General features: G+C 44.2%; 1 protein-coding gene across 1 annotated transcript in view; it reads right to left on the reverse strand.

Annotated features, from left to right (window-relative positions):
- Positions 1-26,308, reverse strand: part of ValRS (Valyl-tRNA synthetase) — a 182,660-nt gene that overhangs the window by 22,109 nt on the left and 134,243 nt on the right. The window contains exons 20-24 of the mRNA XM_070529138.1: positions 22,537-22,664; positions 14,591-14,746; positions 13,256-13,465; positions 8,867-8,978; positions 4,317-4,492 (exon numbers count right to left, since the gene is read on the reverse strand). Coding sequence (XP_070385239.1) covers positions 4,317-4,492; positions 8,867-8,978; positions 13,256-13,465; positions 14,591-14,746; positions 22,537-22,664 — 782 coding nt within the window. The remainder of the gene's footprint in view (positions 1-4,316; positions 4,493-8,866; positions 8,979-13,255; positions 13,466-14,590; positions 14,747-22,536; positions 22,665-26,308) is intronic.

Genomic DNA, 26,308 nt, shown 5'->3' on the forward strand with positions numbered 1-26,308 from the left:
TGTTTTCAAATTCCGGTGCTTGTCCATCCAATGATGCAGTGTTTCACCCCTGTGATGTAAATTTTATTTCATACCTAAAAAATTAAATTATGGGGTTTTGCGTGCCAAAACAACTTTCTGATTATGAGGCACGCCGTAGTGGAGGACTCCGGAACTTTTGACCTCCTGGGGTTCTTTAACGTGCACCTAAATCTAAGTACACGGGTGTTTTCGCATTTCGCCCCCATCGAAATGCGGCTGCCGTGGCCGGGATTCGATCCCGCGACCTCATGCTCAGCAGCCTAACACCATAGCCACTGAGCAACCACGGCGGGTGTATTTCATACCTAGGCGTAGTTTCTATGTTACTAAATTTAAAAACTCATGTGGTCCTGACAACCTTCCTAACGTGTTTCTGAAGAGATATGCTGAATCTGTTGCAAAGTTTCTAGTTATTCTATTTTGTATTTCATTATTTCATGGACAATTACCGAGCGACTAGAAGATAGCCAGAGTTGTGCCAATACACAAGACTGGTGACCGCAGATTACTACAAAATTACCGTCCAATATCACTTACATCATCATGTTGTAAACTAATCGAACATATTATTGCCAACCAGATTAATGAATTTTTAGATGCGCACACAGTCCTCTCTAATTTCCAGCACGGGTTTAGAAAAGGATACTCAACAATTACATAACTAGTGACAGTAATACATTCACTTGCTTCATGTATCGGTAAGAATGGTCAAATTGATGTAACATTTCTTGACTTCAGTAAAGCTTTCGATAGAATTCTCCATGACAAACTAATATTAAGACTCAAACGCATTGGCCTCCCGGAAATTTTAATCATATGGATATCAAACTATTTAACCAATCGTTACCAATTTGTAGCAGTTAATGAGCAACAATCAGGTTGCCTTCCGGTCGGCTCTGGCGTGCCCCAAGGAAGTGTGATGGGGCCATTATTGTTTTTATTATATATTAATGACATTACTACTGAACTTGATCCGTATGTTCAAATCAGGTTGTTTGCGGATGATTGTGTGCTTTTTCAAGAAAAAACTTCAATTAACGACCAAATTCATTTTAACTCCTCTTTTGCTAAGATTTTTGAATACTGTAGTGTGAAATGTGGGACATGAAACTTAACACTGATAAGACCGTCTTTCTTCGCTTCTCTCACAAAAAAGCTCCGCTTTCTTTTAACTACAGGCTAGGTATGTCACCTTTGCTAGAAGAGACTAAATATAAGTATTTGGGTGCCACACTTACTAATACTTTATCATGGAATTTACATATAGATAACATCTGCTCTTCTGCATTCCGTAAACTATACTTTTTAAGACATAAGCTTAGAAATTCTCCCCCTAGCGTAAAATTACTTGTTTACAATTCACTAATTAGACCGAAACTTGAATATGCATGCATTGTCTGGGACCCGTTTAATAAACACAATATTACCCACCTAGAAAAGGTACAGAGAAAAGCTGTAAGGTTTATTTACTCTAAATTTTCCTCGTATGACTCACCCGCTGAATTAATGCAGATGAACGGTATCCAATGTCTTGAACAACGAAGAAAAAATTTACGTTTGCAATTTCTTTTCTTGGTTTGGAATCAAGATCTAGCTATTATCCCTTCTCCATATCTGTCGCTTTCAACGTCGAGGCATACATGCCACCATCATCCTAATTCCCTGACGCCGTATTTTGTGCGAACAGATTTATTCAAGTTTTCATTTTTTCCTTGCACTGTAGCCAATTGGAATGATTCTTTATTGCCTTTTGCCACACTTTGATGTTTTTACCTTTGTTATTATTGTTTTGTTGCCATTTAACCCACCCTGCTTGGACCTGTACAAGGTTTGCAGCATTGAATAAAGAAAGAAAGAAGAAAAGAAGAAAGACTTTCCTTCCGGTATACAAGAAACGATCACTTTTGCGCTCTGCACCAGATGTGTCGGCACCTATGGGCATGTACTGGAGAAATGCTGCTGCATGCGTGGAGCGCTGTTGCTCTGCGTTTGGTGCCGAGTTATACACAAGTGATCGTATCTCCGAAAGCAATTGACCGAGAATCCTGCCCCACGGCAGTGCTGCCTCTGCTGATCGACACATGCGACGCACTTTGTACTGTCGGCAATGTGGTTCTATATCCTCGAGAAAGCTCTACAGTATTCCTACAGTAAATTTCTACAGCAACGAAATTTCTACAGTAAATTTTCATTCTGCAATGTATTAGCTATCTGTGCTGTCTCATTTCACAATGAAATTCTCTCCAAAGCAAATTTTTTTCACGTTCCCCACCGATTTCGTTATTGCAAGGTTCAACTGTAATTTGTTACTGAAAGAATTGCTCGACCCCAAAAAGTGCTACTGAGTAAAAAAAGTAATTGTTCAATTCCAAAACTAAAGAAAATGTAACGTAATTAATTATACATCATTCTTTACGTGCAAGTCTGGCACCAGCCCTACTCCATGTACATTCAACATCAAAAGTCTACAGACCACAGGATCTGAGAATATGCTTAGTATTTCAGCAGACTGGACATGGAGCCTGGCTTTTGCATTAACAGTCTCTGCTAGTAGGTATACGTAAACAACACAGTGTTGTACAGATTTACTGGTTTACTGGTACAGATTTACTGGTTACGGTCATGAACTGCTTGGTAATGTTTTCTCAGATTACATGGTTTATCAACTTTTGACGCTGACTACGATGCAACATGCCTTCAATGATCAGGGGTAAGAGACTGCAACAGAGCTAAGAAACTGCACATTTAATAAAAAAGTTTCAGGACCTCTATAAAGTTTTCATTGTAAGGTTCGTAACAGCACAACACAAGATATGGACAAAAGGAAGGTAACAACGATGACACGGTGCTTCCTTTTGACCGTGTCTTACGTTGCGCTGTTATGAACCTTACAATGAATCCTAACCAACTGGCCCAACTTGCCGCCTTCTTGATCCCCGATAAAGCAACTGAAATGTGCAAATCATGTTTAGGGCAATGTTTTTCAATACGCAGCCCTTAGACCTCCTCATATCCACTGGGACTGCTGTAGAGACTGGTGCCACTGACAAGCATCATTTGTCAAAAGAACGATGAAATGTCCGGTGAGAGCTTTGCAGCAAGCTTCCTGTGTAAACTTCTGTCCTCAAGAAAAACTTTGTGGAAATTGAAAGCATGAGATAGGCTTGTTGTTTAACCGGACTTATCCTGCGGATCAAATTAAACAAGATCGAGAAAAAATGTCAAAACTCACTGCCGATTTATTTGGCAGTAAGTATTAGCCCGATTCTAAAACACTTCTAAATCTAATGCATGCCTGCTTTCTGTGTCCTAAGACGAAAACTAATGTAGAGGTAACATTAAAAAGCTCCCGCACAAAGTAGAAATCTAACGCTCACCCGATTTTTTAGTAAGAAAACAGGCAAGGGTCTCATATGTGTTGCACAGTGGCGGCTGAACTCTCAATGTGAGCTTCGCCGCAATACAGTGGTGTTATATGGCAAAACATACGAACGCCTCACATGCGGTTTCCAGCTTAATTTCCTGGGAGGGTGGGGGGGGGGTGGGGGGAAGAAAGGTGCATGTGAGAATTGGGTAAATACCTTAATCCGTTACTGCTTGAAAATCTTCCTAGGGCAAGCCAAAAATAGGCATTTTCGATTAGAGATGACATGTGTTCACCGCATTCACTGTCCCCGAAGCGCTGCAGAGACGGACACTACCAGTAAAGGGGCCGCTATTAGAGTCATCATAGGGGTTAGGCAAGTACATGGTGATGGTCAAGTTCGAATTATCTGGTCAAGGCCAATTTCAGGGTTAAAATAGTGAAAGTGTGAGCCCATAGAAATGCATGAGTGCCAACCGGGACCTTCTTTCGGAGTCGAATTAACTGAAAAAAAGAATTAACTGGAGTTGAATTAATGAAGTCTACTGTACAACTAACTGCTCACCACAATGTGTGTCAGTTAACTTTTGATTTGGATGATCAAACATTAAAATGGGGGCAAATTAAAGTACAGGCTGCCGAAAGTGCATGTTCTATAAATATAATCTGCACTGAGCATGCCAAGGTCACAGCTGTCACACATGACTATAGAGCATTTAAACGCATCCATTGATGAATAATGAGGATGTGGCAAAACATTTCAACAGCATACATGCCTCGCTCCGAACTACCTGTGCAATGACAGCAACCTAAAAGACCACACACTTTTTCCAAATGATAAAGACCATGACAACTGTCAGAAAAGCATTGGCGAATTGATGCTCCCTATGAATACATTTTAGGTGCTACACTCACACATGGTGTGCCTTACCTTCAGCATGAGGTACGCCTGACAGGTGTCAGAGATCGTGGTCACAGCACACCCAACTGGCATGATAGTGCCCTCTGAGAGGAGCTCCACTTCCGATGATGAGGTGAGCGCAGCAATCACCACTGCCAGTGAACGCACTGTCTCCCGGTTGCTGGGACAACTGCACTGCACGTACACTAAGCCAGAGGCAAGAACAACGGGCGAAAGGCTCAGCCGATTGCCTACCAAGTTCAGCAAACAGTTAAAAAAATTCTACAAGCATGTGCTCCCATGTGCACAGAATGGCACAAATAAGCAGTGGGTTTCGAGGCAGAAAGCACAGTCACAAATTCTACTCTTCTTTTTCTATCTCAGTGTGTGCGCTGCACACTATATCTGCTCATACCTACACAGCCCTTTGTCAGCATGGTTCAATTGTCAAACTTTTGACAGTCTAAATTATTTCATGCTGGAATTAGTGCATTTATGATTGCAACCCCATTTTATTTACGGAATGCACCAGTGACTAGCTGAAAAAAATTTTATGGTGCCCACCGTATTCCTCCAGTGAGCCACCCTCTAGCATTATGAGGCTGCCTAGATAATCAAACACACCGAAAACTGGTTGGCCACTGTAATTATCCTAGTCATAATGTGCACAATGTTTACTTGTAAGTTATTTAGCAATACAAATATGTTTGCATGATGCCAATCAACAATCCTAATCTAGTAATTATTTTGGACACTGCCCACACATGTACACACTTAATAATAAAGCAGTAAAGGTAAAGAAAATTTTTTTAATGTGTGGCCAGATGGGAATAAATTTAAGTACGTAATGTATGCATAGTCCTTTCAACCAGAGATAAAGGCATTTTTTAAATTTATTTATTTGTTTCCACAAGCAAGAAGTACATGGTTGTGGCGGAAAAACAACGAGAAAAAAGCTGCAGAGAAAGCAGCTTGACTGGCCCCAGGTTACGTTTACAATGGCAGCAGCAGGGCAGGTGGTAAACGTGTAAAGGAAAAAAAGAGGAGAAAAAATAAAAAAGAGCAAGAACACCAACGGCAAAATTCACTAAGTACAACAGTACACATTCAAGATTGCAGAAACACTTCATGCAGATTTTTTTCGGAACAAGTGAGCACATCGATATTGCATCTGGTGAGATCACTGAGTAAACTGGGCAGCCAGTGGCATAACATTTGTTGGCCATAATTAGAACAAAGTTGAGGAACACACCAAGTCTCAGAAGCTGAAGTTGTGTAAGGGGTTTCTCGTTTTGTGAGATTAGCAAGAGAGCTGAGGGCACCAATATTTTTCTCATATCTTCTGTAGGTTGACAACAAGCGCAGGTTTATAGGGCAGGCAATTTAAGGGTTCTCAGCGCACTGAAAAGAGGAGCGGAATGAAAATCACGAGGCTTATTACAAATGACACAAGAAATTTCTTCTGGATAACAAACAGCTTGTGAATATTTGTGACTGAAGTTGTCCCTCATACGAGGCAGCAGTAATTTAGGCGACTGAAAAAAAGTGAGTTATAAATCAGCAATTTCACGGATTGCGGCAGGTACCTAAAGGAATGGACAACACCCAACACCTGTGACGGTTTGCCGGTGAGGAAATCTAGATGAGAGCGCCATGTCATATCATGATCAAAGTGCACGCCCAGACATTTTATTGCTTGTACAACTTCAATAGTACAGGAGTTAAGCACAATATCTCCAGGTAGCACGACATTCATATTTCTTGGATGAAAGAGCAAGGCTTTGGTTTTTGCAGAGTTGATTGTTAGACCGTTTTCGAGGGATCATTGGTGTACATTAGAGAGCACACTGTTAGCACGTAAGACCAGGTCATCCAGGGATTTGGATGAAAGAAGTGTGGTGCCATCGGCATACATAATGTACAGTCGCGTTCATAAATTAGGAGACCATGCGAGCCCATGGCCGTGTGCATGCGTGCGCTGTCTGGCGGCTCAATGCCTGCTGTCGAGAGTATCGCAGTGCGCATGCGCGTCCATCCTATGTCGCTGGCCTGCGTGTTCGCTCGCTGCGCACCGGCACGCGGGCCGATGATCGTAATTTGCGTTCGTTGTCACCAGGGGTGCGATCGGAGATCTTTGTTCATTTCGCGCTCTGTCCAGCTGGCGGCATGCTTGCAGAAGACTAAGCGTCAATACGCAAAATGCGCTTATACACTTTCACAGTGTAAGACTTCACAAACAACGTCTGTGTCCGCCAATAGGGAGGCGCGATAACGCATTGGAAATATCTGAGCATAGCAGCGTGAAAGCCTGACAATGAGTTGCGCTTCTTCGAACATGGCATTCTGCCGACGATAGCACTTTGTGCCGGGAGCGCCCCACTCCGCAGAAAGCGCGAGTGGTGTCTATTGGCCACGGTGCAAGATATGTACTCATTAGGTGGGGAATCTTGTCGGCTTGCTGAGACCTGAGCAACGGCGCGCTTCCATCGACCCGGTGACGGCAGCGGATACCTACCGTAAAAACCAGAATATAGGTCGAACTTTTTTTCAAAAAACCATCGCAAAAAGTCGACCCTCGACTTATATACCGGACATTGGCGGAAAAACTACGGAAGTCCTGCAACAACGGGCGGATGAAGTAAACAGCCGCCATCGCCATCAGCAGCAGCGCGGCATCTATGGCGGCTAGCGACGTTGTGGCACAGCACACAGGCATTTTGCATTTCTATTGTCGCAAAGTTATATTAATTAAAGGCTGCATTTTCATTTTGTTTCAAAATAAGCGGAAGCCGACGTCAATTCACCGTCGCCTTCAAGAAAAAGGCGATTGAGTACACGGAAGCCCACGGCAACCTGGCGGCACAGCGCGAACTTGAAGTATCCGAAAAGAGCATTCGGTAGTGGCGGAGGCAAAAGCAACGTATTACAACTTGCAGCAACCAAAATAAAACGTCATTTCGTGCCAGATCGCAGCGGACTGCAGAACTGGAAGGCAAGGTTGCGGAGTCCGTCCGAGAGCTGCGTGTAGGACCGCTGCCTGTGACTGCCGAATGCATCCGTTTGAAAGCGGTAGAGATCGCACGCGCCTATGGACTGGGCAGCGAGAAGCACTCGTCATCCGACTCTGATCAAAGGCGTTGCTCTGATTCGGAGTAGCGCTTGCGCACTTCGTGCCCTTCTGTGCACTGTACACCCTGCCAATTTTTAACAGTATCGCACTACCATCGACCCGCGTGTTTGTCAGCACCTTGTCATCACGGCACGGAGCGGCGAAATAGCGAAAGTAAGGGCATGTGTACACATGCGCGTATCTCGTTTGTTTCGCTGCTCAGCGCCGTTAATAAGGTGCTGACAAGCACGCGGGTCGATGGTTGCGCGATACCGCTAAAAACTTGGCCAGGTGCACATGCGAGCAGCATTTAAATAAATACTGTCACCATTGTGCAACCCCCTGAGTCGCCTTTGTTTCACGGTAAGGGTGCCATGTCTTTCGGTACTTTTGCCATTGAAATTTTTTTTTTCATTTTGAGAATTCGTTAGTTGGGGGATCGACCTATATTCCGGTCCGACCTATAGTCCGGTTTTTACGGTAGCTATTGGTGGGACGATGCAACTTCAGTTAAAATGCAGGCGGTGGCTTGCGCGGGCAAGGAACGCTGCATAATACAACCAACCAGAGAATGGCGTCTGCAGGCGACGACGCGTCGCCGTATCTGCTCATTAGCCCGGCGATGCCCTCTCCCCCACCATCTCCCCTCACCATGGTGACCTATAAATATATAAAATTATACTTTCGCGCATCACCCAATCACTTCGGATTTTCCGCGAAGCACCATTGCCATACCAACGGGACATAAAACCAATGAAACACCTTCTGTCTTGAAGTTGCGTCGTACCGCTGATAGGTATCCGCTGCCATCGATGTGCGCGGTTGCACCTAAAGAGTAGATATCTTGCATCGTGGTATCGGCCAGACAGCCGTGACAGAAGCGGGGAAAGCAGGCGCTTCCGTAGTTGAAAAACATCACCGAGATCAGACCAAGGGAATAGAAGATACTGCTCTTCGCGAACAACACTACTGGCGGCGGCGGCTGCAAATTCCTGTGAACGGCGTGCTCGCGGGTGCGCAGCTAGATAGGATGGACGTGCATGCGCACTGCCATATTCTCGACAGAAGGCACCGAGTCGCCAGAAGGCACCGAGCCGCCAGACGGCGCGCGCATGCACACGGCCACGGGCTCGCATGGTCTCCAAATTTATGAATGCGACTGTACATTGTGCCAGAATCAATGTTAATTAAGTCGTTGACGAAAATATCGAACAAAAGAGGGCCCAAGATGCTTCCTTGTGGGACACTTACATGAACAGGAAGGACACTGGATGATAACCCATTTACATGCACAAATTGCTTTCTGTGACTCAAGTAAGATTTAAGTAAGCTGAGGGCAATGCCTTGGATGCCATAATAAGTTAGTTTACGAACCAAAAGTTTATGATCAATAGAATCGAAGGCTTTAGATAAGTCGACAAAAACACCTAAGGTTGCTGCACAAGAAAGGAAAAATGGCTCAGGCACTTACAGTGGACCTTAGTCTTGGTGAGGTTGTAGTCGGCACGTAGAGACCGTACTTTGTGCACAAGGTCCTGCATGAAGCTCACCTCCTTTTCTAAGGACTCATTTCTTGCTGGGAACTGCCAAATAGATTTTAAGAAATGCAGGCATGACTGAGAGAGTCCTTTAAAAATAGACCTATTGAACAAATTAAATACAGGGACAGAAAAGATTTCAGTCAATAAGATATTACTGTTCCATGCCATGCTGCTAAGAGTCAATAGTTTAGGATGCATCAACTAGCTTTCGAACTGTACATGCACCCAACACTGTTTCCAAGGCCTTCCCATTGTTTAGCTGTTTTCCTTTCAATATTACATGTCAGCAGAAATAATGATGCTCCCATGCTCACTGTTATTTTGTGTGTGTGTGTGTGTGTGTGTGTGTGTGTGTGTGTGTGTGTGTGTGTGTGTTTGTGTGTGTGTGTGTGTGTGTGTGTGTCTGCGTGTGTGTGTGTGTGTGCGCGCGTGTGCGTGCGTGAGGTACCTAAAGGTTTAATGAACGTTTGAGTATACCTGAAATATCTACCTGAAGTAGATGTTTTCCACTCACCAAGTGCTATATCTTTTTCGGTCTGTTACATGCCTCACACTTTGTTCCAGTAAAGATACAGTAAAATCTCGATAATGCAAATCCCTTGGGTAATCTTTAGACTTTCGTATCATGTGAAATTCGCATTAGCTATAATAAATGATAGCCACAACACCAAAGTTCAGGTAATATAGGTATACTTGTTTATTTATGACGATTACTTTTAGTTGAAAAACTCCTTGATTACTTTCTGGACCAGTATCCACTCAATGCTCTACAGAATGTCCTGATGAAATGTGCAGAATCTCGTGCTCATTTCTTCACCTACGTTGCCAGACTTCAATACACGCCGCAGTGAGTCTTTTTCGATTGCACAGGTCTCTGTCAGGATCATGGCAGATGCATAAGTTGACTTCACAACTCTGCACCATGGCCGTACCTGCTCAGATATTCATATCATCTACTGCAATCTGGGAAAACATTCAAGTCATCCTGAAACATAACATATTGTGCTTAATGAATTACGGCCAGGACTTCTTCAAAATTCATATCACCCTGAAATTCAGATCAACCATGATCATATCATTAAGATTAAACTGTACACAAAGAAAGAAAAAGAAAGAAAGAGCTCAACTATAAATTTATTATGCTAGGCATGGTACCTAAAGATGTGAATGTTGAGCAAAGCAAGCTCAGACAGCCTCTCATGTGTCATGGAGCTTGCATGTGGTACTGCCCAAGCACATGGCCCAGGCCTGTACAACACAATGGACCGAAACTAGGAAAACTTCAGTTTTTGACAATGTATCATTGGATCTGGTCAGTGAAGCATGCATCAAATGCATCATTAACTCATAGCTGGAAAATGGAATTCACTAAAAGAATAAATTTCTTTGTAGCGCAGGCATGGAGCTTGGAAATGAGAGGACCAAATGCACAGGTCTGACAAACAAAAGCAAGGTGCAGCCCTTGATTTCTGGCTGCATCATTAGGCTTTCAAAAATTCCACTTTCACGAATTCCACATTGCAAAAGCTGTTGGGAGGAGGATTTTCGGTATTACAACACCATGGTGACGGCTTAGCTGGAAGAACAAAGGACGATATTGCAGGCACTGAGTTTTAACCTCAAAAAGCAACATCAAAGCAAACTGTTCTGCTTTTCCAAACTAGGCTAACACATAAAAAGTTCTTAGTGTTCAAGGAAGATACTATATTTACCCAATTCTAATGCGCCCCCGAATCTAACGTGCATTCAATTTTCGTAAGGAAATAAATGGGCACCTGAATGTACCATGCCCCTGTTTTATAAAAGAAAAATTAGCCTGGCTCCGAAAGTGATCTCCCGAAGTGATCTTCGAAAATGATTGACTGAGAACACCGCTCCAGACCACAGTGGAGCACAAAATGAACCCACAGCAACTTTCACAAAAACGTGCTCCGTTGTCATTTTGTGATTACAATGATGCTGCGTCTGATCGCTCTGATGGTAGGCTGTTGCAGTGGTGTGAGCACAGTTTTGGTTTTGTATGTGCAGGAAATTTTCAGACCCATTTTCTCAGAAAAAAGGTGCGTGTTAGATTCGGGTAAATACAGCAATGGAAAAGGAGAGACTACCAGTGCGAGAAGGTTCGTGACATGGGTGCTGTGGGCCTTTCTTCACCCATGCCATTGTCTTTCTTGCAATCCTACCAATATGCCCAGCGGTCAGTGCTACTACAGTAAACCTTCGTTAATTAGACCTCCATTATTTCAGAAAATTGAATACCATATTTACTTGAGTCTAATGCACACTTTTTTCCCGATAAAGTGGGTCCAAAAATTGCTTGCACGTTAGAAAAGAGTACGACTCTAAATCTGCGTTACAGTATCACCATCGGCATTCCAAAACAGCTGCCTCGTACACGCTTTGAGCCTAGCTGTCGTAGCTTCCTCCATGTGCTGCAGTATGTGTGCTTAGGCAATGCTTCCTTTGGCTTAGGTTAGTGCACCGTCCGCCTTCCCGTTTTCTGCGTTTGCTTTATCAGCATGGGAGTGCTGACTGCATGCACATGCCAAGTTCATCACGATGCCGCAATGAAAAGGAAAGCAATCACGTGTGCGGAGACGGACGGAAATTGGGCCGTAGCATCACAGGTATTCAAAGTTCCTGAAACTTGCGTGCGGGACTGGTGCAAACGGGAGAGGCGTTCTACACCGGCGGCTGCTACGTACGGCACAGCCACGCGGCCCCTATCTTGAAAGCGATCTGCGACAAAGAGAAGAGTCTATGCATCTAGGCGCACGGCGCTGTGTTCTTGTCACTTAGTTTGCGTTGAAGCGAGAGGCCGCATGAAGGTCAACTCCCTCACTCCTGCTACTGCACTTTCTCGCTCCAGCGTGTTGATAAAGAATTTCCGCAGTCACTGAGTGAGATGTGTTCATGTTTGCTTGTGTGCGCATGACACCATGCTTGCTAATTTAGCTAGTAAGCGAATGTTTAAAAGTTTATACAGCTGATAAAATTACTATCCTTACTTTTTGTATAGCTGTCTACTAATTTGCTATCGTAATCGATGCTTCACCTTTTGGGCAAAACTGCGACTTTCTTTATTTATCGCAACTTCACTGCATCGGGAGTAAATCTTTTTTTTCCAAATAAGAGAGAGTTGCATTTCTGCATGAAAGAATGCGGTGCGTGGTACTCTAAAGGACTTTTTCTTTCTTTAGGTCACGGAAAACGGGTGCGCACTACAATCGAGAGCATTTTTTTCTCCTTCTTTTTAGACGCGGAAAACGAGTGCACGTTACAACAGAGTAAATACGGTAATTCAAACGCCATCCTCTGGTCTTGGCAAGCAAACGCATTATTTAATGCAATCAAACTCTTGTTAATTCAGACGTATTTGGCCGCACATCGGTTATTTTGGACAACTCTCTGAGCTTGGCAAGCACAGAGCGCTGCAAATGTGCAATGCAAAAGAGAAAAAATGGTGTGAGCATTTAACCGAAATGAAGCAGCGGAGTTCACATCACCATTATTGCGTTGATAGCCACCACGGTTTCGTACACAGTGGTTGTGCCATACAGCAGTTTCGTTTTGACTCGGTGCACGCATCTGCTACACACCTTCTAACTGCATAGTCGCCATCTATGATCGCATCAATGGCAGCCGCGCTTTCTCATCAGTTTTTGCAGCAAACGGTACTTTCGTTTTGACTCGGTGCGGGCGTCAGCTGTGTGCCTTCAGAACTGCCAGGTCGCTGTCCATGATCACATCGATAGGCACCACGGTTTCGTACGTATAGGTTGCGGCCAAAAGATTTCACTTTGACTCGGTGCTAAGCTGTCGAGGATGAAGAGCACCAGCTGCGTCACTATGGGCAGACGATCTGTTGGCGACTAGCTCACTGACGAAAAAAATTATTGGGAGGTGACCGCAGTAGTGAAAAGCATGTCTCAGGTAAAGACGCGAGCCACAGCTGTGCTGAGAAGGAAGTCATGAGGCCTTTGCCACTGATAGCACTAATCAGTCACGAGATGACGAGAATTGCAGCTTCCGCACCGATATTGTACAAAATAAAAATTGCATTTGCTGGTTGACTCAGTAAATAAATAAGAGTTGACGTAGCAAGCATTTGTTTATTGTTTTCTTGATACCTTCAATAATTTGACATTTGGTTTGACATTTGACATTTGACATTTTTTTCCGTCCCATGATAACCAATCTAATGAGGTTTTACTGTAAATGTCCACGAAACAGCACATTGAAAGGCGACCCTATGGACCTAACCTGCACAGAATAATATGCTTAAGCATTCCAGAGTAAAGAATGACTGCTTCACTTGCCTCGTCCACTTCAGGGTAGGCATCGACACAGATACTGGGTGCAAGGTTGGCACGTGGCCTGCGGGGAAGCCGCTGGTACAGCTCTTCTGTCAAGAAAGGCATAAATGGGTGCAACAACCGCAGGCCTGCGTGCAGGCAGGTCAGCAACACCTCAGAAGAAAGACGCTTGGCCTCCGCATCGCTCCCTTGAAAAACAGGTTTCAGAGATTCCTGCATGGGTAAAGCAGTAGATCAGGGGGAGTATTCTATGCGAGCCCACCTAGTGGACTGTCCATTTGAACCACCGCTGATTGGCTGAGGCTGCTCGTCTCCTCCTCACTCGCACAGCTCCACCCAATCAGCACATCAGCAGCGGTTGAAATGGTTTTTATTAGGACTAGAGGAAGAGGACACTCATCTGTGAGCAGGGGGAGGAGAAGGAGCTGCCTCAGAAGTAGAGGAGCTTTAGTGCAGTGCCACAGGGAGCGAAGTCAGGGCTTCTCCATGTTTTTTTTTTTTTTGCGCCCCTCTACAGTATTTTGTTATAATGACTGGATTCTGCACTCTATGGCACAACTAGTCTGCCTTGCACACTGCCTTGCTCAGGAAACATGAACAGAGAGCTTCAATCAGCCACAAAACAGCACACACTTTACTACTACAATTAATTGAGGGAAAACAGAAGATGACATTTTGAAATTAAAAACCAACTGGAAAGACATTTTAGACCGCGTAAGAAGCCTAGTTTCAGATATTGCAGATGTAAAGTAAAACTACCATGCAAAATTTTGTGTCTGATATACGAGTGGAAGCATCACAAAAAGCTTGCAAAAACAGACATTTCTGATACCAAAACTGAAAAAGACAAAAAAAAGCAAATGCCATTACGACTTGCAGAAAATGACAAAGAACCCAGAATGTTGAGAGCCAGCACAGCGCCTGGGCGTGAACCCTGAGATCAAGGGGATAGGTATCATATGCGCTTACCACTAGGTGTCCATGTCAGGTTACATGTTATTTAAAGGCTGTTCATAAGAAAATTAGACATTTGCCAGCCTTGAAACATTGCCAAGATAGTTTTAATAGTACTACTATATAGTACTACTCATATATAACCAGCTCAGCTAAAGTGAAATTTCATTGCAGCTGGCCTTAAGGTATACTAGAGCAATTCGTGCCCCACATATACCTACGCCTAGCTATAACACAGCACTGTCATAACGGTTGACAAATTTTAATGACTCCATATGCAAGAAGAGAAAAAAACAAAGCAGAAACAAGTAGTATAAGTTGACAACACAAACGAACAGGACCTGCCAAAATGCAGGCAAATTCTTGGGTAGTGAGAGCTCTCACCAGGTAAACATCACAGAGTTCATAAAGCCAGAAGTTGTAGATGGCAGTGGTGATCTGCGGGAAGTCATATGATTCAAATCCTCTGTTGCACAGCTCTGTAGCTGCTGACAGCCGAGACAGGATCCATTTGTCCATAAGTGCTTCTTCCTTGGGGGCCTAGTAGTCAAGAGTGAGAGCAGGACAAGCTTTGATTGATGTACCAGATAACTGTTAGGCTCTAAAACAATTAAATGTTTATTGACAAAACTTCAAACAATGCAATGTTGAAGGCCTTACTGGCAATGAAGCTGTAATACACTATGCACAGCGCCTATGGGGAAGCCACTGAAAGCCACATAGCGGCGGCCGTTGAAACCGCAAGCGGGCCTTATGCCAAAGACGCCTGCTTCCACTGCATGCATGACTGAAGGTGTGCGTGCAATTTGCCGCTTGTGCACCTCCCAGATAGTTACTTCGGTGGTGTTAGTGTGCGCAAGGAAATTGCACTGTACAATAGTGGACATGTGTCCAATTTCCCGACTGTCTGGGACGACATTGTCTCCTTATGCACCAAGTGTTTGCCGCAGACGAGCATCAACAAGCTTGCCTATGAAGTGGAGCACATCGCCAATATGCTACTTTCATTATAACGCCCCGGCTGCTAATGGCTTCGTTTGTTGGCTCGTGAACCAAGGTTCTTCATGCACACACTTGCTTTGTTCACATGCCATGTATGTTTATAGTAGGTTGTTGGAGCGCTGTCGCGCCTGCGAATGCATGGTTCATACAGGCGCGGCCACGTGAGAAGCCAGCAACGGTGAAGCTTGCAAACTAGCACGATGAACTTAAAAAAAATAGTACATATAGGACTCTGGCAATAATTGAGAGTTGATTGTTTTTATGCTTGCGTCTTACCACTGCACAACATGGATTTCACATGTTCCATTGTTAAACAAGCAGAGCGTTTCAATGATTTCACAGGAGCATGTGAGTGAGATTTCAGAAGACGCCACAGCTGAAAATTTTCCTCCCTGGCCAGTCAAGAGCATATTGCTTTTATATTTTATTTTTTAGTGTCACCACCATTTTTACTAGGATCACCCTCGCACCCAAATACAGAATTAAACCGTATGTTGTATCGCCTGTTGTAATGCCCCAAGTCTGAATAGCCAATGCAGCGCTTTTTAATTAGGTAAAAGAGTATGTTGACACAATATTAACAGTTTGAAAGCAAATACACGGCATGGCATTAAATAATTCTTGTAAACCACATGCTACATTGAAATAATTGTCAAAGCAGAGACAACTACGGTGAAGTAACAAACATATATTGGCCCATTTCATGCAAAAGAAGAAAAAGAGAACCAGCACTCGCTAGCACCACTAGCAAGAAAAAAAAAGTAACATGAAGGTTTCAGAATTGACCACAACGCGTGACACAGCTGGAATAAAGTGAATCGGCATTAGATGCAGACATCAGGGCTTCGAAGTTCAGGCGTTTCCCACTACCGTGAAGTGATAATAAGAGGCATTCAAAATGAGGTTGAATGCCCTGTCAAAAGTCTTTAATGCTCACAGAAGCCAGGTTGTACAGTCAACATACAGATAGCTGAGGCAAGCATACACCGAACGTTCTACATTATAGGTCGCATTTCAGTGCCACCGATAGGTAGAGCAAGAGCCGATTCCTACAATGTATGGGAGATTGCGTGACACTTTTTTGAAGGCGCCATCATTGACTTTTTAATAAGGAGCCCTTTGTTCAGAGCGTCTAAACAAAATGAGCACTTCACAGCTTCGCCATGTTTGCCATTCGTCATGTTCTATGCCAGTGCCTGCAGTAGAGTGTGCAAAGACAATCACTTTCCATTGTGCTGAACCAGTTGGACGACCAGCCTCTGTCGGAAAAAAGAATTTTACAACATCGATGCAACTTAACATCGCATCACGAGGCCGTGCAAGCACTGCTTCTTGAGATCGACTGGCTTGTGTGAACGCCTGTGATTGCCTGTGAACGCCTTTTCTGTTACCCGTTTTCTTTTTCTTCTTCTTTCTTTTTTCTTTTTTTCAAAGGGGGCATGCCATCTCGTCAGTAACAACAACCTAACGTTTATTGTGTTTTCTGGACTGTAGACGAGGCGACCAAGTTTAAACAACCCGCCGTGATTGCTTAGCGGCTATGGTGTTGGGCTGCTAATCACGAGGTCACGGGATCGAATCCCGGCCACGGCGGCCGTATCTCAATGGGGATGAAATGCGAAAACACTGGTGTACTCAGACTTACGTGCACATTAAGGAACCCCAGGTGGCCCAAATTTCCATAGTCGCCCCTATGGCGTGCCTCATAATCAGATTGTGGTTTTGGCATGTAAAACCCCATAATCTAATAATCTAATCTCACACTAAAAGCGCAGCGACATCAAGCAAAAAATAAAAACATATTAATCGTTCTAAAACTGCAGTAAGCAAAGCACGATTGCTTATCTTCTCCGTTGAACAGCTGCGATCCACTGCCGCCATCGCTCTTGCTCGTGAAGCAGCACCAGAAACTAAGTGGGTGCCTGGCGAGTTCTATTTTTCAAAGCAACTGAACTACGCAACAATTATTTCAAGACATCGCTGAAGGCTCACAGAAGTGTTAAATCAGGATCAAGAACGCAAACGTAACAGAACACGCATAGGCGCTGACAGGAGCAGTGCTCACCCAAGCCCGCCTACAATTCACAGCCTTGGCGACAGGCGGTGTTGTCGGTGTTTTAAGCATGGCATATAACATAACTTGCTAGGGCGAGGGAAGAGGTACAGACAGCAACACAGAATTCAAGAAAAGTGTACAAAAGCTCATCTACTCCATAAAGCTTCCATACCATCTATACACTGTTTGTTCACAAATTTATACAATTAAACCTTGATATAATAAACTTCAATATAACAAAATTCTTCGTAAAACAAAGTACAGTCCATGCCCATTACAACGAATCCAGATACAAGATACTCTCTGATATAACAAACTATTCCCCTTATTTTGTTTGGTCTGCCTATACTACAATGTGCTAAGCACGAGGTCATGGGATCAAATCCTGGCCACGGCAGCCACATTTGAATGGGGGCGAAATGCAAAAACGCCTATGTCCCGTGCATTGCAGGCATGTAAAGATCCCCAAATGGTCAAAATTTATCTGGAGCCCCCCATTAAGGCGTGCCTCATAATCAAATCATGGTTTTGGCAAGTAAAACCCCGCAATTCACTTGAATTCAAATATATTATAATGCAATCAAATGCGCTTTTAACGGACCCAGAAACAACAGATTATTGGCTACAAAAGAAAAATTTTTTGACAAATTTTGTTTAGATGGTGCAAATACAAAATACTTTGTTGCGACAATGTTCGCATGCAGCCGTGCACTGCATTTATCTACAGTTAACCAGAATATAACAAACTTTAATATAAAGAAGTTCTCTATATAATGAAGTATTTAGCTTTTTATAACTTCTTGTCCCTAGAACACAATGGGACGTATTCTTGGATGGCCACTTTCAGCAATATCACTTTCAGTGTGCGCTCATTGATTGGTTGAGCAAAACTGGATGAGCTGATTGGTTGGACAAGCACTATGTCACGCGAAAGGAACAGTATCACCGAAAGTGATTGTCCAAGGACATGTTACCATGTTTAGAACCTCACCGAAACGAAGTGTTTACACACAATTTCATTATAATGAAATTTTAATGCTGCCCGAAAGGCATACTGAGACAATAAATGGAAACTCCCGCAGGCACAGATAATAAAATTGTTGAATTACAAGTGGCTATTTGAAAACGCCCCTCTCAATCTCGAATCATGTGCCGCATGACCAGGAGCAACCGTCTAAGCTGAGCAGCGTTATGTTCCATATAAAGTCAACATGCGAGAAGATCCTATCACACTCTGTATGCTGCATTTTGTGTGCGAGCAAAAGCATGCGAGGGTGAGCCGAGAAGGATGTTAACTTGATGAGCACCATCTTCCCACATGAGCAAGGGGAAAGGGGAGAGCAGAACTCGCTCGTAGTAACACGATCAAGTGTGCACGAGAGGGAGGGACAGGTTGGCACACATCTCCCTCTTTAGAGCAGCTGTCACTGTGCATGGCTGTCAGCACGGCTGAGTGCATATGCAGCCCATGCACCCTGTTTTAGAAGTAATCTGCCACATGTGCAAAGAGTGGGCGTGCCAAAATGATGCAGCCTCACGTGCGCTGTCTTCCTGCACATTTACAGTGCAGTTAATTTATAATGATATTAGGAATGAAACATCGATCATTATAACCGATCATCACTATATCTTGACTACCATTAAAAAAAAACAAAAAGAAAGTACAGCAGCTGCCGCTTCGCATCCAGCTGCTGTGCGAACACTGGTGGCAATAATTTAGCTTGCATGAAATCAATGAGCGACTCGATTGGGGTCGGTGTCAAATATTGGCCATTGTCAATCTTGTTGTCACTGCCATTGTTGTTGTTGCCTCCGTCGCACAACACCGCCGCGACTACGATCACCTCCGTTGGAGATCACTCCGCAAAACGAGGCAGCACTATCTGCACTCAGAAATTTCTCTATCGAAGCACAACCTGTTTCATCGTCAGTTGTGACGTGCTCCCAGGGCTCAGTAATGTCAGCGGCTTCCACTGTGCTGGTTTAAATATCGTGGGGAGTTTTGCCTTGGCGCACAAAGCCCGCTTTTTCCGTAGATCGGCATGGCCCCTGGTTGCAGCTGTCATGATCACGGCGCTCCTGCATGGGCTTGTACTTCTTTCAGCCATGCAAAATTTGCAGCTTCATCTCAAGCAACACAGCTCTGCACTTTGTCGGCAACATCTTCTACTAACTGGGCTGTCCGCTGCTTCGCCGCTGCTTCCGCGGTGCATTTCCGCACCTGCTGAGAGAGTGTAGAAAATGCGGACACCACTTCGTTTCTCGCTTTTCTTTTTCCTCTCTCTATTCATGCATCGAGCACAGTTCCATAGCATAGCGGAGCACAATCGCAAGCAACACAAACGTGAAGCGGCTGGCACCATCTTGAGGTGCACTGCACCATCTCGTGATGCTCTCCGTGGCTTTCAAAACCGGTGCAGAAGCAAAACGTGCTGTGCAGTAATTGCAGCAGATACAAACTCACGTAGGCAAACTTTTCGTCCTGTCTTGGCATTGTTCATTTAAGGGATAAGCAACGCACATGTCATGATGATTCTGCATGAAAAATGCCATCCAGAAGGCAAAATTTGATCGTTGTATCCGGTATGCTGTGAATAAAATATTATTCAATATGTTGTTCTTTTACTCATAGCCCCAATGCATAAGTTGATAGTAAGTCAACTCCTCGTTATAACCAATATATCGTTATATGTTGTATCGTTATAAGTGAACTGCACTGCAGTACTGGAGGTTGCATAATCTCGAGTTTCAGAGATGTGCTGAAGGGAGAGGCAAACGAAGCATTTCTTCCCCGCTGCTGGTGCTTTTCGTGTTAGTGTGGTCCCACTGCAGGTGATATCAGCCACAGGGGCAGAGTGGACACAAAAGCATGGCTGGCTTCACCTTATTCGTACTGTCGATGTGAAAATATCATGACACGGCATGAAACCATATCTTCCATTACAGACTATCACATTCAGCAAACTAAATTTTTTTCTCATTTAAATTTGCCTTTTCCGAATGGCCGATAATTTTTGCAAATTTGCAGCCCCTTCCGTGTGAAAAAAATTTAGTTACTTGCATAAAAGGTCAAATTACAATGTAACAAAATTTCGATATAACGAAGAAAATTACCAATTTTACGACTACGTTATCCGGTAAAACCTCGTTAAAACATAGTAGGCCGGAGCTCGGAAAAAGCACATACTAAATGGTAATACTGCTTAACCAAAATAACATGAGATCGCCCACTTACCTATCTAAAACGGAACACGGAGAGAGTGCAATGAAAGGGCAAGAACATGCAGTATTTATTCACTTCGTGTGACAATGGTCTCTTATTTTCGTTTGATGCTGCGGCGGCCTAGCAGCGATGACAGCGGCCTCAAACTTACTAAAGCTGCAAGCCAGCTTTTCAGCCAGCCCCATTTTCTCAGCAAATGCTCGCATGGCAGATTCCTCATTGCCATTGCCTATCTCCATGCACGGGCACGGTAGTGCTACAGAAGTCGTGGGGCGCCTTTTTCATTGCGGGGTGCTGTTCTCGTCGAGACGATTGCATTCATGGGGCCGACGTAAAGCGCAGCTTCTGCCACTGTCGGGCCTGAATAACCCGTGCTGTCACATTCCGTGTCGTCTTCATCACTGTTGTTAGGCAATACTTTGGCAACAGAGGCAACGATGGCGAAAAGTCGAACCTCGTAGCCGGCATCTTTTCGCGGTCACAGCGGCGCTGCCAAGCAGCTTCGTATTTCAAGTGCCATACACCGTAGTCCGGCGCCGCCTTTGGGCCCCGTTCGATAGCACGAATGATGTCCAATTTTTCTTCTACGCTGAGCACCCAATGTTTTTCCTCCGAGCTGCGTCAGGGCGCAAGTCCTTGCTTGCACAACACCGAAATGATGTTGATGTTGATGTGGCTTCACGCACAAACGCACAGGGCGCTTGGAGACCATTGTTCCGATCTCTGAGGCTTGTTGTTCTGACAGGCTGCCCAATGAAGACGACACACCGCTGTGATTACTTGACGAAAAGTGGAAACACTATGTGTTAACCGATACGTATGCAATAAGCTGGTACAGTTTATGCGGATACAAAACGCATTATGTTCAATGGCTGCTGAGTCAGAGATTTGGTTTTACTACTTTTACAATGAAACTACTGTTTAAGCAGGTACGGTTCAACGAGGTTTTACTAAATAGATGTTTACCTGTAATCAATTTTTATAACGATTTATTTTGAACCTCAAGTAACAACATGTGTTTATACGCGATTACAATACGTAATGAAACTCCCCTGTCACCGCTACGGAATACCAAGGCAATAAATGGAAACTGCCATGGGTGCAGATGGTCAAAGGGTTGATTTACATGCGGTTGCTTGTGGATGCACCTTTTAAATCACATGCTGCATGACAGAGAGGAGCTGCTGAAACAGACTAGCGTTTTCGTCAGTAGTGGTGAATTCAGCTGGTAATTGCCTACGAAATCTCACATTACGTGCACTCTGATTTCAGAGGTCATAAGCCTCATAACTGGTAAGTGTGGCATCAGCGCAGAGCAGTGAACATTCACATCGACGCTAAGCTAAGTACACTTGTATCGCGCATTCGTATTGATGCTAAGCCCAAAGGCACGGGATCAAATTTCAGCCACAGCAGCCGGGACTTGATCCTGCGCCCTCGCACTTAGCAGCACAGCACCAAAGCCACTGCAACACACCGGTGGGTACTGCCAATTTATTAGTGGGCATAGAAAGCAGGCCAGCAAATATGGTTGAGGTGCAGTTCCTATGGCTGAGCCTCTCGACAGGCGACATGTGTGAAGAAAGTTGGTAATATGAATTTGGCATGCACATACATTACCAACCAAGGAAGGCGGAAAAAGAGACAGAGACCAAGTGTGAAAGTGTACGCACGAATGCTTTCCTAAGTGCACAGGTATAGCAGGAGCTGTGACAGCATGCTCAATAACAGCAGCCACAGCCATGGATGAGGTATTAAGTGGAAGTGCTGTTCCAGCTGAGCACACAGGAGAGGAGCCAGCACCAGTGCAGATATTTTGGCCATAGGTAAATGAATGCACCGAATGTCACATGGCTATCTATTTTCCCTACATTTGAGCTCCTGAGAGCTTGTTGACGATACAGCTTTATGTGAAAAAGAGAATGCAGACATTGATCATCCATTGCCCCTGCAGTAAATCTACACACTGAACAGACTCTAGAGCAGAACAATGACTCTCACAGACCTTTCATGCAACAGTGCTTGCATTCATGAAATAGTACCACTAACCGGGGCTATTGCCTCTGGCCTGAAGACATCGCCAAGGGACATGAGTGCAAAGCGTGTGGCATTCCAGATCTTGTTACAGAAGTGCCGGTAGCCTTCCACACGGTTGATGTCCAGGTTGATGTCACGACCTGGGTTTTAATAAAGCCAGATGTAGGAAAAATGGTTTGAACACTGCAGAGTGTCTGCAGCTATAGTTGGGGAGCTTCAAATGGCATCTAAAGGCTATGATATTATAGGTCATGCACAGTGGAGCATAGCTGTAGCTGTAGCTGTAGGCAGCTAAATATGATGGTGTCCTTGGAACAGTCTAGTATATTAAAAAAAAAACTGCACTAGCTTACAGGACAGTAGTTCCTGGAAAGAAGACAGTAACTAATGGAAGGAAGAGATGCTAACTCTGAACATCTGGTTGGTTGCCCTATATAGGGGAGGAGGGAAAACAGATGAAAAAGGAAGAGCTCTAGACAAAGCCAAATATAGTAAGTTGATGACTAAAGCAGTCTTCAGCAAGCAGTTACAAAACATACTTAATAAAAAAATATACAATGTGCTTCTCAGCTGAAATAATGCAGGCAACTGTTTATCAGACTTCACCATTGATCTCACAGCTGCACAAAACAGCTTGTAAGCACAAATTGTATGAAAAATGAATATACAGACCTGTTTTTATGGCACAGTCCAAAGTGAACAAAGAAGACACCTTTCTACAGACTGAGTTTGAAAATTAACAGAACTCTTTTTTGAGGAGAATTCAGACGGTGCTTCAAGAAGCCTTTATTTCTCTATCGCTTTTTACAGTAGAACCTCATTCATACATTCTTGGGAAAAAAAAATGTCGGAAAAGATGTATTAACCGGGAAAATATAGGATTCAAAGCAACTAAAGAATGTTACAGGCTCAACTGTAGTTGACATCTACGTAAAGTATCTATGCAATTGTACATAATGTAATTGTAATCGTAATGTATCTGCGTAATTTATGTTGCGGCACAAGACACCGACACACTTCCGAACTGGGGGGGCTCCAGAGGGCCAAGATGTATTTTGTAGTTTTCCTATTACGTAGTGCTTTAGGACGGTGATCAGAAATCAAAACGAAATCGACCTGGTGGGCCACGCCAGATGCTGCCTGAGCAAAACATGACATTCAGATTGCACTGCCTGCAGCAAGGAACTGTGGCACGTCTGTGGTGTCGCCAACTAAAAGCATGCAGTACGCTTCCAATGACACTACGCCCCACGCACTGTAAAACAGATGGGTGAAGATGCTTATCACAATAGGGCTGGAGGTGATAGCTGTGAATGCCACGTGCGATGACCCAGGACGAGATTTGCTGGTACAGACAAACTTACTTATAATTATACATTTTAACAATGTATTGAGTATAACGATGAGAAGCTGCTGCACCCTCAACTTTTATATGTTTTCTATGATGAAATAACCTACTTACTAATATGCTCCATGCCGCATTATCGGTTAACCGTAAAGTCTGGCTAGTGGGTGTCCGTGCCGAAAGGTAACATTAAATGTGAAATCCTCGAACATAAAAAAGAAGAAATTCGAGCTGCTACACAATGGCCCGCTGCCTCAACAGCCACCATGCGCTAATAATGCGCATTTTCCAGCCTTCTCCACACTTCCAGCCTCATGCGCCTTTCTCCCATCACCCTTCCACCCCTTCGAACACAAATGGGCTGCGCCCATAGCTCTAAGCTCTATGCCGTGCCACCCTCCGAAACACAAACGGACCACGTCAACTGCACTGCTCCCAGACTGCTTGCTGGCCCCTCATTCTTCACAGTCCTGCCAATGGATTAGGTTGCTCGCGCTCATCATTGTTGCTTGCGTCGAAGTCATTCCTGGCCATGTGGTTTCTCAGCCTCATTTGACTCGTCGCCGAAACGGAAGATGGCTGATCCGCTCCCTGATCATCAGCATCGGCAATGCATGACGTTGACGGTGAAAAGAAAGCACACCGCTATAGATTTGGAAACGAATTTGGAAACTTGCTTGCATTGGATAGCAATCGCGACGATAGTGGCAATGACGCGATAGGGCAGGCTGCCTCAACATGGTCCTCACAGGAGGCCCGGCAGATGAGTCAGTCCCTCCAGGGCTTCGTTTTCGCGAGGAACCATCCGCTGCACTATATGGAGCATCTGGATGCCTTGGAGAAGAATGTCTGCTAGCTTTGTATAAAGCAAGCAAAACCAAAGGACAAGGGGTTTTCTCGTGCAAGCCAGTGAAAAGTATGTGGGTAGCGAGATACTTGTGGCATCTATCCCCAGTGTTTCTTCTGGATTTCTCAAGCTGACAGGCTGCTGTGGCACCTTCTCAAATTTTTAGAAGGCCCCTTTTGGAGCCACCAAAGTGATGCCTCGACGGAGCTCACATATCGTTTGCCGCCTGAGACCCCTCTATACAATTGCTATAGCAGCGCTATTCTTGAACGCTGACAGCCACAGCTTGTTACACGCGATTGTAGGGTGCAGGAAGCAGAGTTAAACAGTTAAACGAGCAAACACAATCAGCAGCCAGATGGAGGAAGGTTGTGGTGAGGGGCACTGGCCTTCCTGCCATTAAAGTTTTCTCACAGCAGCTCAGCCATCCTCCTATTTTAATTTTTTTTCATGCAACCCAGTTATAATAATTATCAGTTACAACAATGGAATTTTTGTAGCACTTGAATATTGTTATAAGTGGGTTCAACTGTACTGGGATAAGAAACTAAGCGCATGCCGGCATTTTCATATGAGATGGGCAGCTACTGTTCTCAGCTGTGCGCGCCTCACGCTTTTTCTTCTTTACATGATATAAAAGTCAAAAAACATATCATACTGTCGCAGTCTGCAGCAGGGAATGGCGCCATGTTTGGGTTATTACCTATTAAAAGCATGCAGTATCTTCCAATGGCACCACATGATGTGAAACAGATAGGTGAAGATGCTCATTACAATATAGCGGTGATAGCTGAATGTGGCGTGCGACAATCCAGGTGGAGATTTGCTGGAACCAGAATAAGAAACTGAGTGCGCACTGGCGTTTTCACGTGGGACAGGCAGGCAAGTATTGTGGTCAAGCTGCCACAGTAGGCAGCTACTGCTCTCGATTGCACATGCCTTGAACATTTTCTTGTTTACCTGGCGTACAGCGGCTGGAAAACCTATCATACGATCACAGTTTGCCAATATATTGAACGTTGGTGCCAAAAAAATCATATTTTCAGGTAAAAAATAAGCATAACACAATTGGGTCTCTTTTTTTTTTTTCTTGACTGCGAATGTTAGAACCGGGAAATCATACATAATGGGATTATATCAACGAGGTTCTACAGTATTTCATAGAGGTTATAAACAATTCATATGTTTAGTGCCAAAGTAATAATAGCCAGGCACACCATGCAAAGCTTTCATACTTGAAAGTGGATACAAATAAAGCTTTGAAATTCTTTTGACTATTGTCCAAAAGGATCCTAAATACAGTTGTAGCCCTTTGAGCATAAAATGCTTTTTGTCCCAACTGCGAGCAGGTTTGGATCATGAATCCACAATCCAACAAAAGTTAATGTGAATAACACCGCCCGAGTTCATGCAGATCTAAATAGAGGTCAGAGTAATCAAAGAATCATGGTCGAATAGACATCCCATGCTAGTCACAAACTCACATTATGTACAAGTCTTAAAAAACGTAATTTGCCAGTAGAGACAGGGAAGGGACTAAGCCGTGGCTATGAGGCCTTAGGTGTCGCTGCCAGCCCACAGTGCTAACCACT

The sequence above is a fragment of the Dermacentor albipictus genome, unplaced genomic scaffold (assembly GCF_038994185.2).
Source record: "Dermacentor albipictus isolate Rhodes 1998 colony unplaced genomic scaffold, USDA_Dalb.pri_finalv2 scaffold_17, whole genome shotgun sequence".
In the NCBI taxonomy this organism is placed as follows: Eukaryota; Metazoa; Arthropoda; class Arachnida; order Ixodida; family Ixodidae; genus Dermacentor; species Dermacentor albipictus.